This window comes from Ranitomeya variabilis, chromosome 4 (genome assembly GCF_051348905.1).
Source record: "Ranitomeya variabilis isolate aRanVar5 chromosome 4, aRanVar5.hap1, whole genome shotgun sequence".
NCBI classification, from domain to species: domain Eukaryota; kingdom Metazoa; phylum Chordata; class Amphibia; order Anura; family Dendrobatidae; genus Ranitomeya; species Ranitomeya variabilis.
The window spans coordinates 541501356-541528663 of NC_135235.1; the positions used below are offsets into that span (position 1 = coordinate 541501356).

Below are 27308 nucleotides of genomic sequence, written 5' to 3' on the forward strand. Positions count from 1 at the left end.
ACCAAGTTATCTAATTACTTAATAGGAGCTGAAATGATGCAGAAAATCTGCAACATCAAAAACTTATTGTGTGCACATAGTCTCATTCTTGAGCTGACAGCCCTTTTTCTGCCCTAATCTATAGAAGAAAAACCAAAGCAGGCTAAACAGGCTTTCATATTGGAAATTGGTAGTTGTCATACAAGGTCTGTGACCATACTTTACAGGTGGGTGTGTACTAGTAGTTGTCAGGTATTTGTTAGTTACTACAAGGACACTTGGGTTCCTTCAGCATCACAGCTTAGAATAATGGCAGTTAGTAAAAAGTTTTATCTGAGGAGAACACATACCTGTTTGATCCTGTTAGTTTCCTTCATCCTGGGAAGTTTTCTGCTTGGTTTTACAGAGAAGCTATTCCCATCCCACAGTCATCCAGAGAATGAGCCGGAATATGAGGAGCAGAGGGAGCTGCAACCTGTGGAGGACAACAGGTGTGTAACAGTCATGTGGGGTATCGGACAAAGACTGAGCCCGACAGAGGGAGAGTGCCAGGTGCAGAAATAATATATTACAATATCTTACAACTTTATTTTTGGAAACTGATTGGTTTTTTTTTTAATATCCATTCTTTAACGTGATATATAAGCACTACATATCATATATATAGTATATATGCTTTGTCTCTTACCATAAAGCATATGGTAAGAGACATATTAAAGGGTAAAACTTTTGACTTTGCTAATATGACATTGATAAATCAAGAAATTGTTTTAATAGCAATGATACACTGGTATGTTATAATGAAAGCATTCCCATGTGAATGCTACAAGAAGGCTGGATTGATACGATGATTATTGTACTGTGTTTGCGTATAATTTTTTTTCTTTTTTGTCCTGGACAACTAAGTGCTATGTCTATGGCATAGAATAGTGATACGAACACAATAGAAATATTCATTATCCACAGTAAAATCACGATAATTACAATCACAAATCTGTACAAGACTACCTGGCTTTAAAAGAAAATATTTTATTTTTGACAGACAGGAGATAAAAGGTTTATTTTTACTTACCATCTAGAAAATTTATAGTCAACTAGCTGAAGAGCCCGGCGTTGCCTGGGCATAGTAAATATCTGTGGTTAGTTATAGCACCTCACTTCTCTTATTTTCCCATCACGCCTCTCATTTTCCCCATCACATCTTTCATTTTCCCCCTCACATCTCTCATTTTCTCCCTCACACCACTCATTTTCCCCCTCACTCCTCTTATTTCCCCCCTCACTCCTCTCATTCCCCCCTAACACTTGTCATTTCGACCTCACATCTGTCATTTTCCGATCACTCCACTATTTTCCCTCACTCCTCTCATTTTGCACTCACACCTTTTCATTTTCACCTCACACCTCTCATTTTCACCTCAGTATATACATGTTTGTCATCTCCCTTATATATAGTATACACCTGTATGTCATCTCCTGTATATAGTATATACCTGTATGTCATCTCCTGCTGTATGTAGTATGTACCTGTATGTCATCTCCTCCTCTATATAGTATATACCTGTGTGTCATCTCCTCCTGTATATAGTATATATCTGTATGTCATCTCCTCCTGTATTAGACCTCGTTCACACATTATTTGGTCAGTATTTTTACCTCAGTATTTATAAGCTAAATTGGCAGCCTGATAAATCCCCAGCCAACAGTAAGCCCACCCCCTGGCAATATATATTAGCTCACACATACACATACTAGACTGGTCATGTGACTGACAGCTGCCAGATTCCTATATGGTACATTTGTTGCTCTTGTAGTTTGTCTGCTTATTAATCAGATTTTTATTTTTGAAGGATAATACCAGACTTGTGTGTGTTTTAGGGCGAGTTTCGTGTGTCAAGCTGTGTGTGTTGAGTTGCGTGTGGCGACATGCATGTAGTGACTTTTGTGAGATGAGTTTTGTGTGGCAACATGCGTGTAGCAACTTTTTGTGTGTCGAGTTGCATGTGACAGGTTAGTGTAGCAAGTTGTGTGCAGCAAGTTTTGCGCATGGCGAGTTTTGCGCGTGGCGAGTTTTATGTGTGGTGCCTTTTGAGTATGTGCAAGTTTTGTGTGAGGCAACTTTTGCATGTGTTGCAACTTTTGTGCATGTGGCAATTTTTCCGCGTGTGCAAGTTTTGCGTGTGGCGAGTTTTCCATGAGGTGAGTTTTGCACGTGTGGCGAGTTTTGCATGTGGAGAATTTTGCGCGTGGCGAGTTTTGAGCGGCGACTTTTGTGTTTCAACTTTTATGTGGCGAGGTTGGTGTATGTGTGGTGAAATGTGCGCTGAGGGTGGTATATGTGTTCGAGCACGTGGTAGTGTGTGGCGCATTTTGTGTGTGTTCATATCCCCGTGGTGGTGTGGTGATTATCCCATGTCAGGGCCCCACCTTAGCAACTGTACAGTATATACTCTTTGGCGCCATCGCTCTCATTCTTTAACCCCTTACTGACCTCGGACGTACTATACCGTCCGAGGTCAGCTCCCCTGCTTTGATGCAGGGCTCCGCGGTGAGCCCGCATCAAAGCCGGGACATGTCAGCTGTTTTGAACAGCTGACATATGCCCGCAATAGGCGCGGGCAGAATCGCGATCTGCCCGCGCCTATTAACTAGTTAAATGCCGCTGTCAATCGCAGACAGCGGCATTTAACTACCGCATCCGGCCGGGCGGCCGGATATGACGTCATTGCCGACCCCCGTCACATGATCGGGGGTCGGCGATGCTTCTGAATGGTAACCATAGAGGTCCTTGAGACCTCTATGGTTACTGATCGCCGGTGGCTGTGAGCGCCCCCCTGTGGTCGGCACTCACAGCACACCTGCAATTCTCCTACATAACAGCGATCTGATGATCGCTGTTATGTAGCAGAGCCGATCGGGCTGTGCCTGCTTCTAGCCTCCCATGGAGGCTATTGAAGCATGGCAAAAGTGAAAAAAAAAAGTTTTTAAAAATGTGAAAAAAATAAAAAAAACATAAAAGTTTAAATCACCCCCCTTTCGCCCCAATCAAAATAAATCAATTAAAAAAAAATCAAACCTACACATATTTGGTATCGCCGCGTTCAGAATCGCCCGATCTATCAATAAAAAAAAAGCATTAACCTGATCGCTAAATGGCGTAATGAGAAAAAAAATCGAAACGCCAGAAATACGTTTTTTTGGTCGCCGCGACATTGTATTAAAATGCAATAACGGGCGATCAAAAGAACGTATCTGCACCAAAATGCTATAATTAAAAACGCCAGCTCGGCACACAAAAAATAAGCCCTCACCTGACCCCAGATAACGAAAAATGGAGACGCTACGAGTATCGGAAAATGGCGCAATTTTTTTTTTTTTGCAAAGTTTGGAATTTTTTTTCACCACTTGGGTAAAACATAACCTAGACGTGAGGTGTCTATGAACTCGTACTGACCTGGAGAATCATAATGGCAGGTCAGTTTTAGCATTTAGTGAACCTAGCAAAATAGGCAAGCAAAAAACAAGTGTGGGATTGCACTTTTTTTGCAATTTCACTGCACTTGGAATTTTTTTCCCATTTTCTAGTACACCACATGGTAAAACCAATGATGTCGTTCAAAAGTACAACTCGTCTCGCAAAAAATAAGCCCTCACATGGCCAAATTGACGGAAAAATAAAAAAGTTATGGCTCTGTGAAGGAGGGGAGTGAAAAACGAAAACGGAAAAACGAAAAATCCCAAGGTCATAAAGGGGTTAAGTCCCCCTTGTTCACATCTGGCAGCTGTTAATTTGCCTCCAACACTTTTCCTTTCATTTTTTCCCCATTATGTAGATAGAGGCAAAATTGTTTGGTGAATTGGAAAGCGCGGGGTTAAAATTTCACCTCACAACATAGCTTTGACGCTCTCGGGGTCCAGACGTGTGACTGTGCAAAATTTTGTGCCTGTAGCTGCGACGCCTCCAACACTTTTCCTTTCACTTTTTCCCCATTATGTAGATAGGGGCAAAATTGTTTGGTGAATTGGAAAGCGCGGGGTTAAAATTTCACCTCACAACATAGCCTATGATGCTCTCGGGGTCCAGACGTGTGACTGTGCAAAATTTTGTGGCTGTAGCTGCGACGGTTCAGATGCCAATCCTGGACATACATACACACATACATACACACATTCAGCTTTATATATTAGATAGGCAACATTAAAAGGCTTAATTTTATGTACTACTAAGATGTAGGCATTTTATTAATAGTGGAATTTTGTATGTCAGTCGTAATGAAGAGCACGTTCAAGTAAAATATGCCAAATTCATTAAGAGGCGTGCACCTGGTGCCAGAGAAGTACATAAATAATCACTCTGAGTCTCAATTCAGGGTACGGTATAGAACTAAGCCTAGTAAAAATGAATATAACATCAGAACCAAGTTCAGTACATATATACCATGATTTTGTTTCCAGTATTTTATGTGGACACGTCTTTTTTCTGAAGTGTTTTTTCTCTGTGTTTTACATTAAAGTGGTGAAGAATTAATATGTTTTTTCTTTTGACTGCTTCACAGTTTCCGAATCCTGAAGTGGTTAAAAGTAGCAAAAGACTTAACATAAGCACAGCAATGTCGTTTTTACATTCCTATGCACTGTATTCAATCTTACTGGCGGTTATGCAGTGTTTTTTTCAGGCAAAATCAGTCTTAAAAAGACACCATGTTCATATATTTTTAAAACATACTAGAACCATATAAAGTACATAAATTTGGTACCAGAACAAAGCTCAGAACATTTTGACTAAGTACTATTATTTATTTTCTTCCTGCCATGACAAATTTTGATCTTTTTTCTTCTCCTACCTCCAATAGCTAAATTTTTTATTTTTTTCCCTCAATATCGCACCTTTCCAAAGCTTTTTTTTTTTTTGTATAAGTGAGTTGTAGTTTTGAGTGACACAAATAACTTATGTTTGTAAAAATAAAAAAAAAATAGAAAATCATCAATGTGGCCTTGTGACTTGGCTCTTCAAGTCATTACGATTATGGCAATAACTAAGGTTGACTGAATCCGAGGAAGTTTGGGTTCTGCCGAACTGGAGTCCAAGTTCAGTTCGGGTACCTGTACTTGACCCTGTACCTGAACCCCATGTAAGTCAATGGTGACCTGAACTTTGGTGCTGTAAAATGGTTTTAGTAAGTGCTAGTAGCTGCAAAAGGAAGCAAAATGGGGGTAGAAGCAGGACAATTGCCATGTGAACAATGGTGGATAGGAAAACTAATTAAAATACATAGAATTAAAAAAATAATAATCTTGATCCAGGAGGTGGAGGTCCACGTGAAGGAGTGGAGCAGTGCCCTATGTGTGTATTTTGCTGTACTTGTTAATAAATAAAAAAAAACAGTGTTGGGTTCCTCTATTTTTAATAATCAGCTAAGGTAAAGCAGACGGCTGGGGGCTGAAATTAATAGGCTGAGAAGGGCCATGGATATTGGCCCCTTTCCAGCCTAATAAGATAAGTTCTCAGCAGCCCAAGAAATGGCGCTTCCATTAGATGCACCAATCCTGGAACTTAGCTTTGTCTCTTTCCAATTGCCCTGGTGCATTGGCAATTGGTGTGATGGTTTTGGGGTTGCTATGTAATGTCTGTTGACAGCAAGCCCTGGGGTTGGTAAAGGAGAGGCATTTGTCAGACATTCCCATTACTAACCTCAAAGAAAAAAGCCAGAAACTCACATAGGAAAGTGCTTTATTTGCAAAAATCACTCCCCAACAATTTCCCTCTATACCCCATTTATAACCTTAAAAAAAATAATCGACAGGTCCAGCGTAATCCAAATGGAGGTCCCTAGACGATCCCCATCTTCTTCATCCAATGTATAGAGCTTTGTTCAGAGAGCAGTGCTCCATACAGAGAAGCAGCAGCTGCTGCTGGATGTCACACTGTACTCCATGAGACCCGACTGCGAAGAACTGAGATGACATCAGTAAGGTCACCTCAGTTCACAGCAGCCAGTTCTGACAACGGTAGTGCGAGAACTGGAATGACGAGCAGTGATGCCAGACAAACCACAGCTGTCTGCTTTGCCTTAGCTGGTTATTTAAAAATTGGGCGGCCCACATCATCTGTTTTGGGTCCCCCAAAATTTTAATAGTCAGCAAAGGCAAAGCAGACAGCTTCATGACAATATTAACAAGCTGTATAGTGGCCCCTCCTCAGCATAATAAGAATGGCTCACAGCTGTCTGCTTTCCCTTGGCTGGATATAAAAATAGGAGGGACCGCTATGTTTCTTTCCCCATCACTTGTACAATATAACATAATACTTTAATATTAGAGTATATAAACAACTTAACAATCTCCTATTAAGTAAAACTGTGGGTACAAACATAGCAGTGAAGAGAGCATCAATACACATGCACTATCACATTGTGAGGGGGAACAATGGATAAGAAAATGGACCACTGCTTGGATCTAACCACTTACAGTGGGTACGGAAAATATTTAGACCCCTATAAATTTTTCACTTTGTTTCATTGCAGCTATAAATACAAAAAGTTCATTTTTTCACATTCATGTACACTCTGCTCCTCATCCTGACTGAAAAAAAGCAGAAATGTAGAAATGTTTGCAAATTTTAATAAAAAAAAGAAAAACTGAAATATCACATGGTCATAAGTATTCAGACCCTTTGCTCAGACACTCATATTTAAGTCACATGCTGTCCATTTCCTCCTTGAGATGGTTCTACTCCTTCATTGGAGGCCAAATGTGTTTAATTAAACTGATAGGACTTGATTTGGAAAGGCACACACCTGTCTATTTAACACATCACATCTCACAGTGCATGTCAGACCAAATGAGAATCCTGAGGGCATAGGAACTGGCCCAGGAACTCAGAGACAGAATTGTGGCAAGGCACAGATCTGGCCAAGGTTACAAAAAAATTTCTGCAGTACTCAAGGTTCCTAAGAGCACAGTGGCCTCCATAATCCTTAAATGGAAGAAGTTTGGGACCACCAGAAGTCTTCCTGTCCAGCCAAACTGAGCAATCGTAGGAGAAGAGCCTTGGTGAGAGAGGTAAAGAAGAACCCCAAGATCACTGTGGCTGAACTCCAGAAATGCAATAGGGAGATGGGAGAAAGTTTCACAAAGTCAACTATCTCTGCAGCCCTCCAACAGTTGGGCGTTTATGGCAGAGTGGCCCGACCAGGGGCGCCGCTATAATGGGGCAAGTTGAGTCCGTTGCTTCAGGCGGCAGTCGTCACTGAAAGACGGGACGGCAGAGCGGCAGTCAGAACACCTGGTGCCGACTCATCATAATCTCTGACATTTGCTGAGTGTTGCTAGTGCTGTGCGCACACCCCTGCTCACAACCCACAACCTAACCGTTAGGTTAGTCACAACCCACGGTGTGCAATATCAGCCGGTCATCCCTGCACCCGCAGAGCAGAACACCACATATTGGATGCTCTGTGCAAACAGGACCTGTGATGAGTTCACAGGAGGGGAGGAGTCAGGGGTCACATAATCAGGACCTCCATGGAGTGCAGTACTTTGCTGTGCTGGTTGCCATGGTAAGCTGCCTTATGTGTGGGGTCAGGAGGGGTTTTGTTGTGAACTCTGTTTTCAGGCTCCCTCTTGTGGTCACTGGTGGTATGGTGTGACTTTTGCTTTGGGCTCCCCCTGGTGGCTTTGTTTGTTATCCTGCTGGTCTCTGGCTATCAGCTGGTTCGTTATCCTCTGGGAGGTTCCTATATAGCTCTGTTTTACTGCCACTTGTTGCCGGCTGTTGATGTAATCAGTGCTACTCAGATTCCTTCTGAATACCTTGCTCCCAGTTCATCCAGGACAAGCTAAGTTTTGTTTGCTCATTTTTTGATCAGCAGTGTTTATCATGTTTTCTTGTCCAGCTTGCTAAAATGTGATTCCCTCGCTTGCTGGTTGCTCTAGTGGACTGAGTTTCTCCCCACACACCGTTAGTTGGTGCGTGGGTTCTTGAAATCTCAGGATGGATATTTTGTAAGGGTTTTTTATTGATCGCATAGACCCCTGCTCTATTTTCTGCTTTCTAGTACTAGTGGGCCTCTTTTGCTGAATCTGATTTCATCCCTATGTATGTGCCTTCTTCTTACTTCACCGTTAATATTTGTTGGGGGCTTCTATATCTTTGGGGATTATTTCTCTGGAGGCAAGCGAGGTCTTTCTTTCTCTTTAGGGGTAGCTAGTTCCTCAGGCTGGCTTGAGACGTCTAGGAATTTTTTAGGCACGTTCACCGGCTACCTCTAGTTGTGTTGGATAGGTTCAGATTTGCGATCAGTCCAGTTACCATCTCCCTAGAGCTTGTCCTACGTTTATTCACTTGCTGGTCTATTTGTGATCCTCAGCCACTAAGGATCATAACAGGGTTTACAGTGTGGATGCAGCAGAGCCATGTGTGTACGAGGTGTTCAGAGCGGAGCTGAATGTGTACAAGGTGTACGGAGCAGAGCCGTGTGTGTATGAGGTGTTCGGAGCAGAGCCGTGTGTGTATGAGGTGTATGGAACGGAGCCGTGTGTGTACGAGGTATATGGAGCGGAGCCGTGTGTGTATGTCTTACCGAGTTTTCACTCCGGGAGGGGAAAACCCCTTACTTACGTAGCGCTCACTAATATACTAATTAGGCAAGAAGACTACTAGGTCTTTACTTCGGTAAAACAATTTATATTTTATTAATAATTAAATAAAGTTTAATAATCAACAATTTAAGCTATGATTTGATATATGTACTACAGGCACATGAATTATAACAGCGCTAGCCTAACATTACATGATCATAATCATCATCTATGAAATAGAGAAAGTAAGCATCTATATAATTACCAAATATTGTAACATCACTTCCCTGTCAGGGGACTCGACTGATGAGAAGGAAATATTCGGTAACACATCATCACAGAAGTTATGCGTCCATAAAGTCTCCTGGAGTGTCCCTACCCCCACCTAGATGCCGTCCTGTTTTATACACTTAAAACTGGATTTAGTTTCGTCATGCGTACTGGCATTTTTCTCATATAACTTGTTATTTTACAGATCACGAGCTGTTATTGTACAAATTCCATGCTTATCTTGTTGTTCACCCTTGAGAATATTTTCCTCACACTACAAGAATGCCGCTGCGCATGCGTACATAGCTGTTTATGCCACATCTCCTCATACAATACAAATAGGTCACTCTGAGGGCACTTTCCCGCTTCCATTTTGTCTTGTTTTACTCAGTTAATGGCAATAGATACATGAAATCACTATCTACACATACAGTTAGGTCCATATATATTTGGACAGAGACAACATTTTTCTAATTTTGGTTATAGACTTTACCACAATGAATTTTAAATAAAACAATTCAGATACAGTTGAAGATCAGACTTTCAGCTTTCATTTGAGGGTATCCACATTAAAATTGGATGAACGGTTTAGGAATTTCAGCTCCTTAACATGTGCCACCCTCTTTTTAAAAGGGACCAAAAATAATTGGACAGATTCAATAATTTTAAATAAAATGTTCATTTTTAGTACTTGGTTGAAAACTCTTTGTTGGCAATGACTGCCTGAAGTCTTGAACTCATGGACATCCCCAGATGCTGTGTTTCCTCCTTTTTGATGCTCGGCCAGGCCTTCACTGCGGTGGTTTTCAGTTGCTGTTTGTTTTTGGGCCTTTCTGTCTGAAGTTTAGTCTTTAACAAGTGAAATGCATGCTCAATTGGGTTGAGATCAGGTGACTGACTTGGCCATTCAAGAATATTCCACTTCTTTGCTTTAATTAACTCCTGGGTTGCTTTGGCTTTATGTTTTGGGTCATTGTCCATCTGTAGTATGAAACGACGACCAATCAGTTTTGCTGCATTTGGCTGGATCTGAGCACACAGTATGTCTCTGAATACCTCAGAATTCATTCCGCTGCTTCTGTCCTGTGTCACATCATCAATAAACACTAGTGACCCAGTGCCACTGGCAGCCATGCATGCCCAAGCCATCACACTGCCTCCGCCGTGTTTTACAGATGATGTGGTATGCTTTGGATCATGAGCTGTACCACACCTTCACCATACTTTTCTCTTTCCATCATTCTGGTAGAGGTTGATCTTGGTTTCATCTGTCCAAAGAATGTTCTTCCAGAACTGTGCTGGCTTTTTTAGATTTTTTTTATCAAAGTCCAGTCTAGCCTTTTTATTCTTGATGCTTATGAGTGGCTTGCACTATGCAGTGAACCCTCTGTATTTACTTTCATGCAGTCTTCTCTTTATGGTAGATTTGGATATTGATACGCCTACCTCCTGGAAAGTGTTGTTCACCTGGTTGGCTGTTGTGAAGGGGTTTCTCTTCACCATGGAGATTATTCTGCGATCATCCACCACTGCTGTCTTCCGTGGGCGCCCAGGTCTTTTTGCATTGATGAGTTCACCAGTGCTTGCTTTCTTTCTCAGGATGTACAAAACTGTAGATTTTGCCACTCCTAATATTGGAGCAATTTCTCGGATGGGTTTTTTCTGTTTTCGTAGCTTAAGGATGGCTTGTTTCACCTGTATGGAGAGCTCCTTTGACCGCATGTTTACTTCACAACAAAACTTTCCACATGCAAGCACCACACCTCAAATCAACTCCAGGCCTTTTATCTGCTTAATTGAGAATGACATAACGAATGGATTGCCCACATCTGTCCATGAAATAGCCTTGGAGTCAATTGTCCAATTACTTTTGGTCCCTTTAAAAACAGGGTGGCACATGTTAAAGAGCTGAAACTCCTAAACCCTTCATCCAATTTTAATGAGGATACCCACAAATGAAAGCTGAATGTCTGAACTACAACTGCATCTGAATTGTTTTGTTTAAAATTCATTGTGGTAATGTTTGTAACCAAAATTAGAAAAATGTTGTCTCTGTCCAAATATATATGGACCTAACTATACATTCAGACATTCTTGTCTCATTTGTATCACAAACGGTCCTTGATATCATGTAACTATTTGCCATTACCATAGGTGACCATTAGAACCTTAGGTCTCCTACAGAACACTTTGTAAGCCATGTAACAGTTCCATATTGACAATATGATAACTATTATCATGACCACTAGGAGTGGGTGGATTACCCAGTCCAACATTTTCTTAGCGGATGGCGAGTACCCAAGAAAAATATCATACCAATAATGAGAAGTGGCATCGGCTATAACTGAACCCATTTTAACCATTTTATTACTTATAATCGTAGTAGTGATTATATGATTTTGCAAACTTTGCATAAACTGAGTGTAATTTACAAGTTTTGCCTTCCAGAGTATCTTCACAGATAGATAAATCATGAGTTTTGTTATTGTTATCAACATAAGGTCCATTGAATTTTGGCATCCAGAAAAATATATTCCCCGGAAGCCCCAACATCAATGGCAATACTACATACCTACACATTACCTGTATTATTCTAAGATAATCCCTCCAATTTGGATAATACCTCCTAAAATCAGTGGAATATACTTTATCTGTCATGTTAGAACACACTATCAATTTTGTTCCATTTAAACAAAATATAAAGCTAGTATCATTCAACCTTCTAGAAGTATAATTAGCGTATACTCGAGATTCGATTAGTCCAGTCGTTAAATTTAATTCTGTCATTTCAGCTTCCCAACATGCTATATTGTCTTCATGTGTTATCTTTACAGTTCCAGTTCCGTTGGTCAAAACAGAACTTGGCCAATACTTTCTTCCTGGATAATTGTATGGAGTCGGTTCTTCAATTACAGGCCCATACATCCATACAGAACTGGTGTTAGATAAAGTTATATTTACAGTAGCCAGTACATCACAAAAGTTTTTCCTTCCATCCTTTGTGACATTGTAGACATTCCAATCACCAGGTGACCTCAAAGGTGGCACTCGCTCACTTGTTAATTGGACACCGGGAGTCCATGCTTCAACGATGTCCAAAAATACGCCTCCAAGGATTCCACATACGATTAGGAAGGAAATCTGCAGAAATCAGAACATAACACTTTTATTCCCGCAAATAACATTTTTTCCTGTGGGATATACTCCCATTTTTCTGCACCTGGCCTCATGATCAGCAAGGTGCGGTCCCTGCCTACTGCAATTATCTCAGCTTCTGAAGGCGGTCCTTGAGGATTTTGTACCCAAATTTTAGCTCCAACATTAATTACTTCAGAGGAGCCAAAACCTTTATCTCCTCTTATGGTTAATTCAGTGGGGGCATGACCTTCTTCCCCCAGAGATAAGTTTACGGGTATTAATAACATCTGAGCCATTTTCTGTTTCTTCTCAATGATCAATGGCTCTGTTCCCAAATTTAACATCAATACTTTAATTTCTCCTTGATAATCTGCATCAATAATTCCTCCCACCACTATGGCCCCTTTTAATGCAAAACTGAAACGAGTAGCAATCTGACCATAGTGACCTTTAGGGATTTGACAACCCAATTCAGTGGAAATTGGAACCACCTTACCTGAAGGAATGACTGTTACATCTAGTGCACTCAAATCCAGTCCAGCTGATAGGGGTGTTGCCCTTTCAGGGATCCTGGCCTCTTCATGTATTTTCCAGTAGATAATAGTCTCTACTACATGTGCTTCATGTATTGTAAGATTGGGTGTCAACATCCTCATCAGAGGAGTCATGGAATCAGTTATGGGCCTATTGTTTATTATCTGGAGGGCATCACTTAGATTATCCCTCCATTGCCCGAATGAAGTGTCAGATTGGTTCAACTTTTTTAGGGTGACCTTTAGTAACCCATTCATTCTCTCTACTAACCCTGCTGCTTGAGGGTAATAAGGCATGTGATATACCCATTGAATGTTGTGTTCCATAGCATAGTCTTTGACTTGTCCACTAAAATGTGACCCATTATCTGTCTGTACTTGAAGTGGGACCCCATAATACTGTGTTATGATTTCTAGAGTTCTCAGTGTACTCCATTGTGTAGCTGCCTTGCATGGGAAACCTACCATCAGGCCTGAGTATGTGTCTACTGCGGTACAGACATACTTACACCCTCTGCTCCCTGGTAGTGGCCCTATAAAGTCCATTTGCCAAATTTGTGCAGGTAATTGTCCCCTCCCTATGTGTCCCATTACTGTGTGTGGCACCTCTCTCCTTTGGGAATGTTGACAAACAGGACACTGTGCAATAATTTGTTTTATTATGTCCATGGTGAGGGGAACTCCCCTTTCCTGGGCCCACCTGTAAGTGGCTTTTTCTCCCAGGTGTCCACTTTTCTGATGTGCCCAAACGGCCGTACCGTGAAGCCATGTTTCTTTTGCTTTATCGGTTTCCGCCGTTGTTTGTCGAATGGCAGCTGCTCTATCTGCTTCAGAATGAAACAAACGTTCAAGTGAATCAGCAGGTACATGTGCATCAACATAAAAAACAGTGGTAGGCGTGGTTTGCATTATTTCTTCAATACTCTCCCACACCTCTTTCCCCCAAACTTCTTTTCCATGGATAAGCCATCCATATTTTTTTCCACCCCATCGTCCAGGTAGCTAGTCCATTTGCTACTGACCAAGAGTCTGTATACAAGTGACATTCACGTCCTTGCTCAAAACTCAGAGCTAAAGGTACCTTCACACGAAGCGACGCTGCAGCGATAGCGACAACGATGCCGATCGCTGCAGCGTCGCTGTTTGGTCACTGGAAAGCTGTCATACAGACCACTCTCCAGCGACCAACGATGCCGAGGTCCCCGGGTAACCAGGGTAAACATCGGGTTACTAAGCGCAGGGCCGCGCTTAGTAACCCGATGTTTACCCTGGTTACCAGCGTAAAAGTAAAAAAAACAAACAGTACATACTCACCTGCGCGTCCCCCAGCGTCTGCTTCCTGACACTGACTGAGCTCCGGCCCTAACAGCACAGCGGTGACGTCACCGCTGTGCTTTCACTTTCACTTTAGGGCCGGCGCTCAGTAAGTGTCAGGAAGCAGACGCTGGGGGACGCGCAGGTGAGTATGTACTGTTTGTTTTTTTTACTTTTACGCTGGTAACCAGGGTAAACATCGGGTTACTAAGCGCGGCCCTGCGCTTGGTAACCCGATGTTTACCCTGGTTACCAGCGTAAAACATCGCTGGTATCGTTGCTTTTGCTGTCAAACACGACGATACACGGCGATCGGATGACCAAATAAAGTTCTGAACTTTCTTCAGTGACCAGCGACATCACAGCAGGATCCTGATCGCTGCTGCGTGTCAAACTAAACGATATCGCTATCCAGGACGCTGCAACGTCACGGATCGCTAGCGATATCGTTACAAAGTCGTTTCGTGTGAAGGTACCTTAAGACTGGGATTGTCTGTCTAGCTTTAGGCAAGATTTTCCTATGTCCTTTGTTCCATTGAATTATCACTTATTCATACATGCTCATTCAGGGATTTTTTTTTTTTTCCTTTCACTTTTCAGTTGATTTTTACAAGAAGAAAATCCCTTATCTCAATCACTCCACCTAGTTCAGCTCAAACTGAGTTGAATAATGTCTCATTGACATACATACATACATACAAGGCTCACACAGCCTGCCTATTTTGCACTTTGGAATTAACACATTAACTCTATATAAATAAAACTGCAGCAGTGTCCACTGACACTTTGAAAGCACTTCAAGGCCAAACAACAAAAACCACGGCCTTATACAAAATACAGCTTCATATAATGTACTGCCAATTCAAAATGACCAAAATAACAACACTGCACAGAGCCTATCCCAGCTCTGTATTACACACTTATACAAATACACAACCAATTAATATATTGACAGATATTACAGATGAGATCCTGGTTCAAGTATGGGGAACACCTCGTTCCACCATAATGGGCTGTTCGTCATCTCCAAATTGAAGGTGACCAGCTGCATCACGGGCTTGCTCCCGAATTATTTCATTTTCCGTCCTTATTTTTTTTCCTTTTCGTTTACGGTATTTATTTTAAGCAGCTTTGATAGCAGCTTTTTCTGCTACACCCTGATAATGTTCCGACTTATCTTTTAGTAATTTTTTTCCCCTGCATTCCAGCACTACCCGTCTTCCTTCAGATTCAATCAACCTCTGTTCAGCTTGATTTTTTTTCAACAACAAAGAGTTCTTCTTGTGAACTGCTCTATAGGCGGTGGCCAACACCCAATAGAGACACTGCATCACCTGCCTTGGCAGGGACACCATCGAGTAACTTAACAACATCGAGGGGTTAACTGCATCACCCGCCTTTGTGGGGACCCCACTGAGTACATTAACAACATCAGTGGGTTCACTACCCTTGAGCTTACTAGACCACTGTTCCGCTAGTCCAGAACTGCTCAATTCATGTGCCAATATGTTATACGGTGCCTCGGTCCAACCGGGCACGTCCACAACATCCTCCTGCTTTTCGTTTCGTAAGGGTATGTGCACACGATGCAGATTTAGTGCAGAATTGGTGCAGAACTGCAGCAGATTTTTCTGCTGCAGAAACGCTGCAGAACTGCACTGTGATGTACAGTACAATGTAAATCAATGGGGAAAAAAAAAGCTGTGCACATGGTGCAGAAAAATCTGCGCAGAAACGCTGCAGATTTCAAAGAAGTGCACGTCGCTTCTTTTGTGCAGTTCTGCAGCGTTTCTGCTGCAGATTTTTCTGCACCATGTGCACAGTTTTTTTTTTCCCATTGATTTACATTGTACTGCACAGAAACTGCATAGAAACTGCATAGAAACTGCACAGAAACTGCACAGAAACTGCATAGAATCTGCGCAGAAACTGCATAGAATCTGCATAGAATCTGCATAGAAACTGCACAGAAACTGCATAGAATCTGCGCAGAAACGGCATAGAAACTGCATAGAAACTGCACAGAAACTGCATCAAATCTGCAGATGCAGATTTAGTGCAGAAAATTCTGCACCACATTTCCTATGCTAATTTTTATTATCAATCAAAATATATCACTTTTATAAAAACAGAATTTCAAAATTATGTTCAGACAAAAAAGGATTTCTAAAAATTGGCTTTGTGCCAAAAAGAAACACTCTTTTGCATACAGAATATGTATACTATAATCACTATATGGTATACAATTTTTTTTTTTGAAATATGCCTTACAGGAAAAGAAATAACAAAACTTCAAAACTACAAAAATATCCTGCCGACTACGCCAATTTATGTCTTACCGAGTTTTCACTTCGGGAGGGGAAAACCCCTTACTTACGTAGCGCTCACTAATATACTAATTAGGCAAGAAGACTACTAGGTCTTTATTTCGGTAAAACAATTTATATTTTATTAATAATGAAATAAAGTTTAATAATCAACAATTTAAGCTATGATTTGATATATGTACTACAGGCACATGAATTATAACAGCGCTAGCCTAACATTACATGATCATAATCATCATCTATGAAATAGAGAAAGTAAGCATCTATATAATTACCAAATATTGTAACATCTCTTCCCTGTCGGGGGTCTCGACTGATGAGAAGGAAATATTCGGTAACACATCATCACAGAAGTTATGCGTCCATAAAGTCTCCTGGAATGTCCCTACCCCCACCTAGATGCCGTCCTGTTTTATACACTTAAAACTGGATTTAGTTTCGTCATGCGTACTGGCTTTTTTCTCATATAACTTGTTATTTTACAGATCACGAGCTGTTATTGTACAAATTCCATGCTTATCTTGTTGTACACCCTTGAGAATATTTTCCTCACACTACAAGAATGCCGCTGCGCATGCGTACATAGCTGTTTATGCCACATCTCATACAATACAAATAGGTCACTCTGAGGGCACTTTCCCGCCTCCATTTTGTCTTGTTTTACTCAGTTAATGGCAATAGATACATGAAATCACTATCTACACATACATTCAGACATTCTTGTCTCATTTGTATCACAGTGTATGAGGTGTATTGAGCGGAGCCGTGTGTGTATGAGGTGTATTGAGCGGAGCCGTGTGTGTATGAGGTGTATTGAGCGGAGCCGTGTGTGTATGAGGTGTATGGAGCGGAGCCGTGTGTGTATGAGGTGTATGGAGCGGAGCCGTGTGTGTATGAGGTGTATGGAGCGGAGCCATGTGTGTATGAGGTGTATGGAGCGGAGCCGTGTGTGTATGAGGTGTATGGAGCGGAGCCGTGTGTGTATGAGGTGTATGGAGCGGAGCCGTGTGTGTATGAGGTGTATGGAGCGGAGCCGTGTGTGTATGAGGTGTATGGAGCGGAGCCGTGTGTGTATGAGGTGTATGGAGCGGAGCCGTGTGTGTATGAGGTGTATGGAGCGGAGCCGTGTGTGTATGAGGTGTATGGAGCGGAGCCGTGTGTGTATGAGGTGTATGGAGTGGAGCCGTGTGTGTATGAGGGGTATGGAGCGGAGCCGTAAGTGTATGAGGTGTATGGAGCGGAGCCATGTGTGTATGAGGTGTATGGAGCGGAGCCGTGTGTGTATGAGGTGTATGGAGTGGAGCCGTGTGTATATGAGGTGTATGGAGCGGAGCCGTGTGTGTATGAGGTGTATGGAGCGGAGCCGTGTGTGTATGAGGTGTATGGAGCGGAGCTGAATGTGTGCGAGGTATACGGAGTGGAGCCGTGTGTGTGCAATGTGTTCAGAGCAGAGCCGGGTGTGTACGAGGTGTACGAAGCGGAGCCGGGTGTGTACGACGTGAGCAGAGCCGTGTGTGTGTTCAGTGTACGGAGGGGAGCCGCCTGTGTATTCAGTGTGCAGAGCGGAGCCGTGTGTGTATGAGGTGTATGGAGCGGAGCTGAATGTGTGTGAGGTGTACGGAGTGGAGCCGTGTGTGTGCAAGGTGTTCGGAGCGGAGCCGGGTGTGTACGAGGTGTATGAAGCGGAGCCGGGTGTGTACAAGGTGAGCAGAGCCGTGTGTGTGTTCAGTGTACGGAGCGGAGCCGCCTGTGTATTCAGTGTACAGAGCGGAGCCGCGTGTGTACGAGGTGTATGGAGCGGAGCTGCATGAGTATGAAGTGGAGCCGTGTGTGCAAGGTGTATGGAGAGCAGCTGCGTGTGTAGGAGTAACTATATGTGGCCATTATACAGTATGGAGCATCATGTGGGCCCATTTTACAGTATGGAGCATCATGTGAGGCCATTATGCAGTATGGAGCATCATGTGTGGCCATTATACAGTATGGAGCACTGTGTGGCCATTATACAGTATGGAGCATCATGTGTGGCCATTATACAGTATGGAGTATCGTGTGGCCATTATACAGTATGGAGCACTGTGTGGCCATTATACAGTATGGAGCATCATGTGGGTCTCATTATACTGTATGGAGCAATATATGGGGCTCATTATACTTTATGGAGCAATATATGGGTCATGCTATTCTGTATGGGGCGCTGTGCGGTGCCCACAATATTGTATGGAGCAATATATGGGGCTCATTATACTGTATGGAGCCATATATGGGGCTCATTATACTGTATGGAGCAATATAGGGGGCTCATTATTCTGAATGGAGCACTGTGGTGCCCAGAATACTGTATGGAGGACTATACTGTCTGATTTATGACCTATTGTAGAATGTACAATAGTTATCACTCATGTAATTATAGGGGGGACTGTATATGAGATGGGAGCCCTATTGGGGGGCTGTACTGTATATGTGTTTGGGGGGGGGGGCGCCATTTTGAAGTTCGCCTCAGGCAGCAGTGTGGCTAGGTTCACCCTGGGCCCAAAGGAAGTGCAGCGCCCAGAGTCCTGGTCGTTGCAGTACTGTGGCCCCGCCACTATGGGGAGCCATGGTACGTCTGATGGCACTGAAGGAGTTCATCTGACCAGGTATCACAGTCACCAATACATTTCACAGCAGGGCCACCAGGGGGAGCTAAGGGTGCTATTTATTAGGCCACTCCCCACCATTGTGGGTAAACTGGGGGTCAGGCAGGAAGTTAGGACAGAAAGCTGACTGGATATGAACCAGGCAACACCTTGTGGCAGAGGGTGTTGCAGGGGAGGATTCGGTAGGGCCTCTGTCAGGTTTGGGACCCTGATGGAGACCTGGCTACAGGAAAGAAAGTAACGGGACCGTGCCTGCACTGAAAAGCGGCGGTGCCCTAAGGAAGGACTAGAAGAGAGATATATTGTGCTGAGTGAGAAACGAGATCGAAGCAATAGGAGAATACCAGTAGGAGTCGTGCTGTAAGAACGAGGCAACATCCTACTGAGGTGCACAACCGAGTATTATAACTTTGAGCTTCAAGCAATACTCTAAACAGCGGCAGGACAGTCAGTCTCAGGCGGGCTGTCTCACTCAAATCACCTATGAAGTCTTGGGGGGCAACTTGTGGAGAGGGGCGTCTCTAGGGTCCCGGAAGAGCTCCGAGCCTACCCGTCAAACGGGTGCCGTTCCAACCAGATCAACAGGGAGGGACGGAGGATTAGCAGAACATCATCTAATCGAGTTGTGAGGGAACTTAAGAAACAGACACAACAGTTGTGGGGTACTTTCCGTAAGCATAGCAGGGAAGGACTGCAACACATAGCGCTAAGAAGGAAGGCACTGATTTCCACCTGCGACGTGAACTCTGGAAGTGCTATTGGACCGGCCGGACTTGCGCAGCCCGGTGATCTGTATTCCGGACTGAGGACCCAGAGATCTTCAGTAAAGAGGTAAAGAGACTGCAACCTAGTGTCCTCGTTATTTACCGCGACCTGCACCCCACAACTGCACCATCATCACCACTTATTTCACTGGACGTCCCCCACTGACAGACAGGGCCACGGACCGGGTCTAGCCACCGTGACAACCCCAGGACTGAGACTCAGAGGCCCGGCTCCGGGTACCCCTTGGCCCTGCGGCGGTGTGGGGGCACTCCAAACTTGGCGTCACGAACAGGATCTACTTAAGCCTGAAGAATCAGGTCATGTGTGCCTTGGAACTGTGATTTGTTGTGCTTGGACTGTACTTTATTGAGAGACTGTGTATTGCCATTGACCGAGAGAGGTTCCCGCCAAAAAAAGCCGCCGCCATTGCTACGCCAGAGAAGAAGGAGGGCGTGCCATGGGAGGAGACTACCAAAGTGGCGCGAAAAATGGCTACCGCCCCCTCCGATTCCTGCTGCGAGAGGACGATCTGCCCAGGAACCGAGGAGGACCACCCCCTGAGTTGCAACAGCGGGAAGTGGGTGACGGAGAAGCTCGGCCCTGGAGAAATGGCGGAGTCCGATGCATGCACTGCCACCGACCATCAGACCATGACGGCGAACAGCGAGTGCCAGAACGAGGAAGGAACGGTCCTGGCTTGTCCTCGTTCGTCGGAGGCAGACCCGTGTTCCCCGCAGCGGAAGGACCCGAAGCCCTTGGAACAGACAGCGGAGGAGGAACCGCAGCGGGCGGACCCGTGTTCGGGGATCGTATTGGAGGAGCCGCGGTCCGAGCTGCAGCCGACTCCAGCACCCTTGTCAGCGGACCAGATCGACACCGGTGGAATCACATCCGGCGCAGGTACGGAAGACACCCCTGCCTCCACGCTCGATCCCGCTCCCGATCCCCCCCGCAATAGTAACTCTTCATTCACAGTGGAGCGGGTGGTCCTCGGCCCATCGCGATGGGGAAGCTGCTACCGCCGCTACCGACCAAGTGGGGGGAACCCATCGATGTGGGCCCGGATGGGGTGATGCTCCGGTTGGACACCCCTTGGGTTGAGCCGGATGGGACCCCGGGGAATGGTCTTACCATTGCAGTACTTACCTGGGAACAGTACAATCAATGCTTGATTCAGCACTGGAAAAATCGAGACGAAATGGAACAACAAGAAACGCAACGCAAGAAGTCTGTGCATGGCAGGAAAGACGTGGTAAAGCGGGGAACCGTGCTGGCCTATCACCCGAGAAGGGGATGGGGCTCCATACAGGAACCGGGACTACCAACTGATGTCTTTGTTACCAGTTACAACGTAAAAACTCTATGCTGCAGTCGGGATGGTGACCCATTGCAAAGAGGGGATCAGGTGACCTACACTCGTCACCGGAATGCACAAGGATGGTGCGCTCGGAATGTCCAACGGTGTGGGCCTGAGGGAGCGACAACTGCGGCCCCGATTATGATTGATCCGGATTTGCCAGACTTAGTTACTGTCACCACAGTACGCTTTGTAGCAGCTACTGAACTTGCAAGTAAGGTCAGCCTTCAAATCCAGACACAAGGTGATCTGACGGCCCCTGCGGGACCTGCCACCGGCACAGACGCTGCAGCAGTCGGGGGTCAGGGGCCAAGGCCACCTGAGCAAGAATAAACCTCGAAGACCTGAAAATGTAAATAGTTCTCTGTTTAACTGTTTGGTTACTGTTTGCTGCTAAACCCGTCCAGGGTTAATTCTTATGGATCCCTTTGCTGACCCGGGATCCATGTTGTGTTGTTTATATTTTTCAAGTTTGCACCAAAGTTTACAGAACTGCCGTAATCATGAACAGTGCATGATACAAATTTCCTGTATATAGTTTGCACCTTTTTAAAGGCGCTTCCTACTAGTTTTACTTGGAAAGAGACTCTTTGCGAAGATACCATACCGGAGCCTTTGCTGAGTAAGGACTGGTAGCCTGAGAAGATATGCTACCTCATGAAGACATGATCCCCTCTTAAAGGGGATGTTCAGTTGTTGCACTTGAGGAGATATGTTATGACGATGATGTTTACATGTAAAGTTATATGTATTTGATTAAGTTAACTGTAACCAAAATGCTGATAATGTTCTTTAGGAAGAGAATGTGAGAGCAGGAAGAAAGGTGTAACAGGCCCGTAGGTGGTAGACATAGTGTCTCACATAGTTGTAAGTACGAAAGTTGATAATGTTAATAGATAATGGGGATAGAAGGTAAACCCTGAGTCCTCCTTAGAAAGTTAGTTACTTGTAAAAGGAAGAGTTGATAATGTGTTGCAGAAGGACAGAAAGTAAACCCGTAGGGGTTAGGTGGTGAGTCCTCTTAGGAGCCATATGCAGATGGCTCAGTGCTCTTAAACAGAAAGTATGTTATGTTCTATACTGTGTATAGTAGTTGAAAAGACAGAAGGCTCGTGTTATGACCCCAATGGCAGAGGGTCTCAGGAATAATGCTAAGTCTGTAAATACAGAAAACCAGCTCATAGGGCAGTGGTAACTGGGCTGACCATATAACTAATCCTAGCACCACAAATACCAGCAGCCGGGGAACGTTCCTACGTTGATCCTAGACGTCTCGCGCCAGCCGGAGAGCTAACTACCCCTAGAAGGGAAAAGAAAGACCTTTCTTGCCTCCAGAGGAAATACCCCAAAAAGTTGGATAGAAGCCCCCCACAAATAATAACGGTGAGGTAAGAGGAAAAGACAAACATAAGAATGAGCTAGGTATTTAGCAAAGAGAGGCCCACTAGCTAATAGCAGAATATAGAAAGATAACTTATATGGTCAGCAAAAAATCCTATCAAAAATATCCACACTGGAAATTCAAGAACCCCCGAACCGTCTAACGGCCCGGGGGGAGAACACCAGCCCCCTAGAGCTTCCAGCAAGGTCAGGAATCACATTTAGTACAAGCTGGACAAAAATGATAGCAAACAAATAACCCAAAAAACAAAGAAGCAAGACTTAGCTTAATTTAACACGAACCAGGACCAGCAAACAGGAGCAAACAGAATGTGTCTGATAACACCGTTGCCAGGCACTAGACTAAGGTTCCAGGAGGTTTATATAGCAACACCCCTGAAGTAACGACCCAGCTGGGTGCAAACAGAGGGAAGGAAATCCCAGAGTCATATCACTAGTAACCACTAGAGGGAGCCAAAAAAGTCTAATTCACAACAGGCTCGGGCTGAAAGGAGCGGTCCTGTAAGAAAGGAGAGGCAGTAGGTCTGGCGCCGTTAGGACAGGCGGTCCTGCAGATTAAAGAAGGAGAATGTAAGGTTAAACTTGCCTTATAATGTGATTATAAGAAGGTCTTTAATGGATGCCGAGTGTACGTCCTTAAGGGCGATGTCAAATTATTGTTCCAGAATTTATACTAAGTAGAATACCCGGTTGGGTAACAGGAGTTATTCATAGCCTGTAATTTATAATGTTTAACCATGTTTTGCAACGTTCAAGTGTCCTCACCTCCCATAAAGGGAAGCCTGTTCAAGTATACTTATTGTTATTTGCACTCACAAAAATTGTATGTCTTTTTGATAACCTGTATTGTTGTTTTCTTCCTAGTCCCGGAGTACTGGATTTAACCGGGGGGGAGTGCAGCGCCCCAGAGTCCTGGTCGTTGCAGTACTGTGGCCCCGCCACTATGGGGAGCCATGGTACGTCTGATGGCACTGAAGGAGTTCATCTGACCAGGTATCACAGTCACCAATACATTTCACAGCAGGGCCACCAGGGGGAGCTAAGGGTGCTATTTATTAGGCCACTCCCCACCATTGTGGGTAAACTGGGGGTCAGGCAGGAAGTTAGGACAGAAAGCTGACTGGATATGAACCAGGCAACACCTTGTGGCAGAGGGTGTTGCAGGGGAGGATTCGGTAGGGCCTCTGTCAGGTTTGGGACCCTGATGGAGACCTGGCTACAGGAAAGAAAGTAACGGGACCGTGCCTGCACTGAGAAGCGGCGGTGCCCTAAGGAAGGACTAGAAGAGAGATATATTGTGCTGAGTGAGAAACGAGATCGAAGCAGTAGGAGAATACCAGTAGGAGTCGTGCTGTAAGAAAGAGGCAACATCCTACTGAGGCGCACAACCGGTGGCCAGAACGCCGAGAGAGTATTATAACTTTGAGCTTCAAGCAATACTCTAAACAGCGGCAGGACAGTCAGTCTCAGGCGGGCTGTCTCACTCAAATCACCTATGAAGTCTTGGGGGGCAACTTGTGGAGAGGGGCGTCTCTAGGGTCCCGGAAGAGCTCCGAGCCTACCCGTCAAACGGGTGCCGTTCCAACCAGATCAACAGGGAGGGACGGAGGATTAGCAGAACATCATCTAATCGAGTTGTGAGGGAACTTAAGAAACAGACACAACAGTTGTGGGGTACTTTCCGTAAGCATAGCAGGGAAGGACTGCAACACATAGCGCTAAGAAGGAAGGCACTGATTTCCACCTGCGACGTGAACTCTGGAAGTGCTATTGGACCGGCCGGACTTGCGCACCCCGGTGATCTGTATTCCGGACTGAGGACCCAGAGATCTTCAGTAAAGAGACTGCAACCTGGTGTCCTCGTTATTTACCGCGACCTGCACCCCACAACTGCACCATCATCACCACTTATTTCACTGGACGTCCCCCACTGACAGGGCCACGGACCGGGTCTAGCCACCGTGACAACCCCAGGACTGAGACTCAGAGGCCCGGCTCCGGGTACCCCTCGGCCCTGCGGCGGTGTGGGGGCGCTCCAGAAGTCTCTCCTCTCTGGTCTGATGAGACAAAGATAGTTTGATTGATAATTCTAAGCGGTATGTGTGGAGAAAATCAGGCACTGCTCATCACCTGCCAAATACATTCCCAATAATGAAACATGGTGGTGGCAGCATCATGCTATGGGGTTTTTTTTCAGTTGCAGTGACAGGACGATGGTTGCCATTGATGGAAACATGAATGCGGCCAAGTACAGAGATATCCTGGATGAAAACTTCTCCCAGAGTGCTCTGGACCTCAGACTTGACCGAAGGTTCACCTTCCAACAAGACAATAACCCTAAGCACACAGCTAAAATACCAAAGGAGTGGCTTCAGAACAACTCTGTAACCATTCTTGACTGGCCCAGCCGGAGCCCTGACCTAAACCCAATTGAGCATCACTGGAGAGACCTGAAAATGCCTGTCCACCAACGTTCACCATCCAACCTGACGGAACGAGAGAGGATCTGCAAGGAAGAAAGGCAGAGGATCCACAAATCCAGGTGTGAAAAACTTGTTGCATCATTTCCAAGAAGACTCCTGGCTCAATAATGAGCAAAGGGTCTGAATACTTATGACCATGTGATATTTTAGCTTTTTTTTTTATATAAATTTGCAAAAATTTCTACATTTCGTTTTTTTTTTTGTTGTTTTTTTTTAGTCATGATGGTGTGCATAGTGCACATTAATTAGAAAAAAATGAACTTTTTTTGAATTTACCAAATGGCTGCATTGAAACAAAGTGAAAAATTGAATGAGGTCTGAATACTTTCCGTACCCACTGTATATCCTGATGTCAACAATTGACAGGAGTACATAAGGGTTTAAAAATCAGTGTTTGATGCTAGCTCTGATCTTGGCTGTTAGAAGCACAGCCGGCACCTGCCATGTATGTGTAAGCAGGTAACCGGATATAACGCACAGATGAACACGAAGTGGGAACAAACAAACTATTGCTTCTGTGAAAAAGGTAAAGAGGGAAAAGGAGATTGTCAGCTAACCCGTAGTAAAAACGCCTTGTACGGCAAGTGGCTTGCAGGGAGTCTTCTCAGTCCTGGACGTCAACTGTGAAAGCAGAGGAATCCTCCAGCAATGAAGCCCACAAAGCTGATGTAAAATGAAAAAATCTTTATTGAACTATACACAGGCATTAAAACTGGTCATTACCCCACATATGGATGGACAAACCGACACGTTTCAGCATACAACCTTAATCATGATATGTATAGGTGCCAAGGAACAACATTTTTATGAAGAGTGAGCGCTTTTAGCACATCTGAAAAAACTCAGGTAATTAACAGGGCTCCAGAAAGTTAACTCTTCAGAGTGAAGAGACTACTGGGTCTTGTAGATTCCTATAGCGACTAATACATGCCGCTGAAAAAAGACAGACAAGATAAAACATATATGAAAAAAAAATGTATACCTGTTAAAAAATATAAGAGAACAAAAAACACCATATTAACGCAGCTGGACAAAAAGATGGATCAATATACAATATGCAGGCAAAGGTGTTGCAAAAACAATTAAATGTTCTCAATAACGTAATCAAAACTAGTGCAGACACAGTACGTTTAACCATCATATTGCAATATAAGATCTTGCCTTAAATTCAAACCACTCGGCACCCTAGTTTGCAATTTAAAGATCCAAAATGATTCACAGTTTAGCAACTTTCGTTAAAGATCACCACCCCTCTTGGGTAAAGAAACCTTTTATTCGAATGTCCATGACAGCACCACCTGAGAGAGGGGATCCACCCTTCAGGAACAGGAAACCTACAGATACATAAGGGCGGCACCTCTCCCATGCATCAGTTGGTTTTCTGTTCCTGGAGGACAGAATGTCCTACAGATTGTCACGCTCATGCCCTGACAGGTGGCGTGAGCTCGGGGGGTTTGTGGCCCCACTGTGCCACGAACCAGACTACCCTGGAAGGGGCGTGACTATGACAGCTGCCTTGGCCTTCACTGGAACCTCTGATGGTGAGGTCAGGCTTGTGCGGCAGGTAGCTGCCAGGTGCTACTCCAGGGTGGTGTCTGGCTGTGGCTGCTGATCCCACTTGGGAAACAGGAACACCAGGATTGGTGTGAGCATCAGGCAGGACTAGCAGATGAGCATGGATTAGACTCAGACAAGTAGGCTGGCACGGCTGAGACACAGATGGCTGGCACGGCTGAGACACAGATGGCAGGCACGGCAGAGACACAAGGCTGGCAGGCACGGCAGAGACACAAGGCTGGCAGGCACGGCAGAGACCCAAGGCTGGCAGGCACGGCAGAGACACAAGGCTGGCAGGCACGGCAGAGACACAAGGCTGGCAGGCACGGCAGAGACACAAGGCTGTCAGGCACGGCAGAGACACAAGGCTGTCAGGCACGGCAGAGACACAAGGCTGGCAGGCACGGCAGAGACACAGGGCTGGTTGGTGTGGTGTATGAAGGAACAGGTAGGGACCTGTTCACACAGGAGGTGCAGGTACGGAAACAAGCAGAAAGGAATGAAGTATGAAGGAACAGGTTGGACCTGTTCAAACAAGAGATGCAGGTACGGAAACAAGCCATAAGGAAAGGAGAAAGAAGGAACAGGTTGGGTCCTGTTCACACAGAGAACCGCAAGGCTGCGGATAGCAGCAAAAGATAGCGCAGCAACAAATCTAAGCAGAGCGGAACCGCAAGGAATCCGGAGTGGAACTGCAGCAAGAGATTACTGCAGAAGCTAAGCAGAGCAGAACCACAAGGAATGCGGAGAGGACCTGCAGCAAGAGATTACTGCAGCAGCAGAAGCTAAGCAGAGCGGAACCACAAGGAATGCAGAGCGAGCTGCAGCAAGAGATTACTGCAGCAGCAGAAGCTAAGCAGAGCAGAACCACAAGGAATGTGGAGAGGAGCTGCAGCAAGAGGTCTCTGCAGCAGCAGAGCAGAGTAGAATGGAGCAGAACGGCAGAAGTGCGGAGCAGAGGCAAA

General features: G+C 44.7%; 1 protein-coding gene and 1 long non-coding RNA gene across 4 annotated transcripts in view; one reads left to right on the top strand and one right to left on the bottom strand.

Annotated features, from left to right (window-relative positions):
* Positions 1-226: 226 nt before the first annotated feature.
* B4GALNT2 (beta-1,4-N-acetyl-galactosaminyltransferase 2 (SID blood group)) overlaps positions 227-27308 on the top strand; it is a 300997-nt gene continuing 273915 nt past the window's right edge. Inside the window, exon 1 of one of the 2 annotated variants that reach the window (XM_077252490.1) lies at positions 227-470. In XM_077252490.1, coding sequence (XP_077108605.1) covers positions 289-470 — 182 coding nt within the window. In that variant the 5' untranslated portion in view covers positions 227-288. The remainder of the gene's footprint in view (positions 471-27308) is intronic. The other variant, XM_077252489.1, reaches the window with a different exon arrangement.
* LOC143769136 (uncharacterized) lies at positions 10919-16746 on the bottom strand. Of its 2 annotated transcripts, none has more exons than XR_013214224.1 (3): positions 16417-16746; positions 13201-13324; positions 10919-11970 (listed from the first exon to the last, which is right to left on the bottom strand). It is a non-coding gene; the product is annotated as an uncharacterized LOC143769136 (long non-coding RNA). The 2 variants fall into 2 exon arrangements; XR_013214223.1 differs by having other exon boundaries at positions 13201-13327.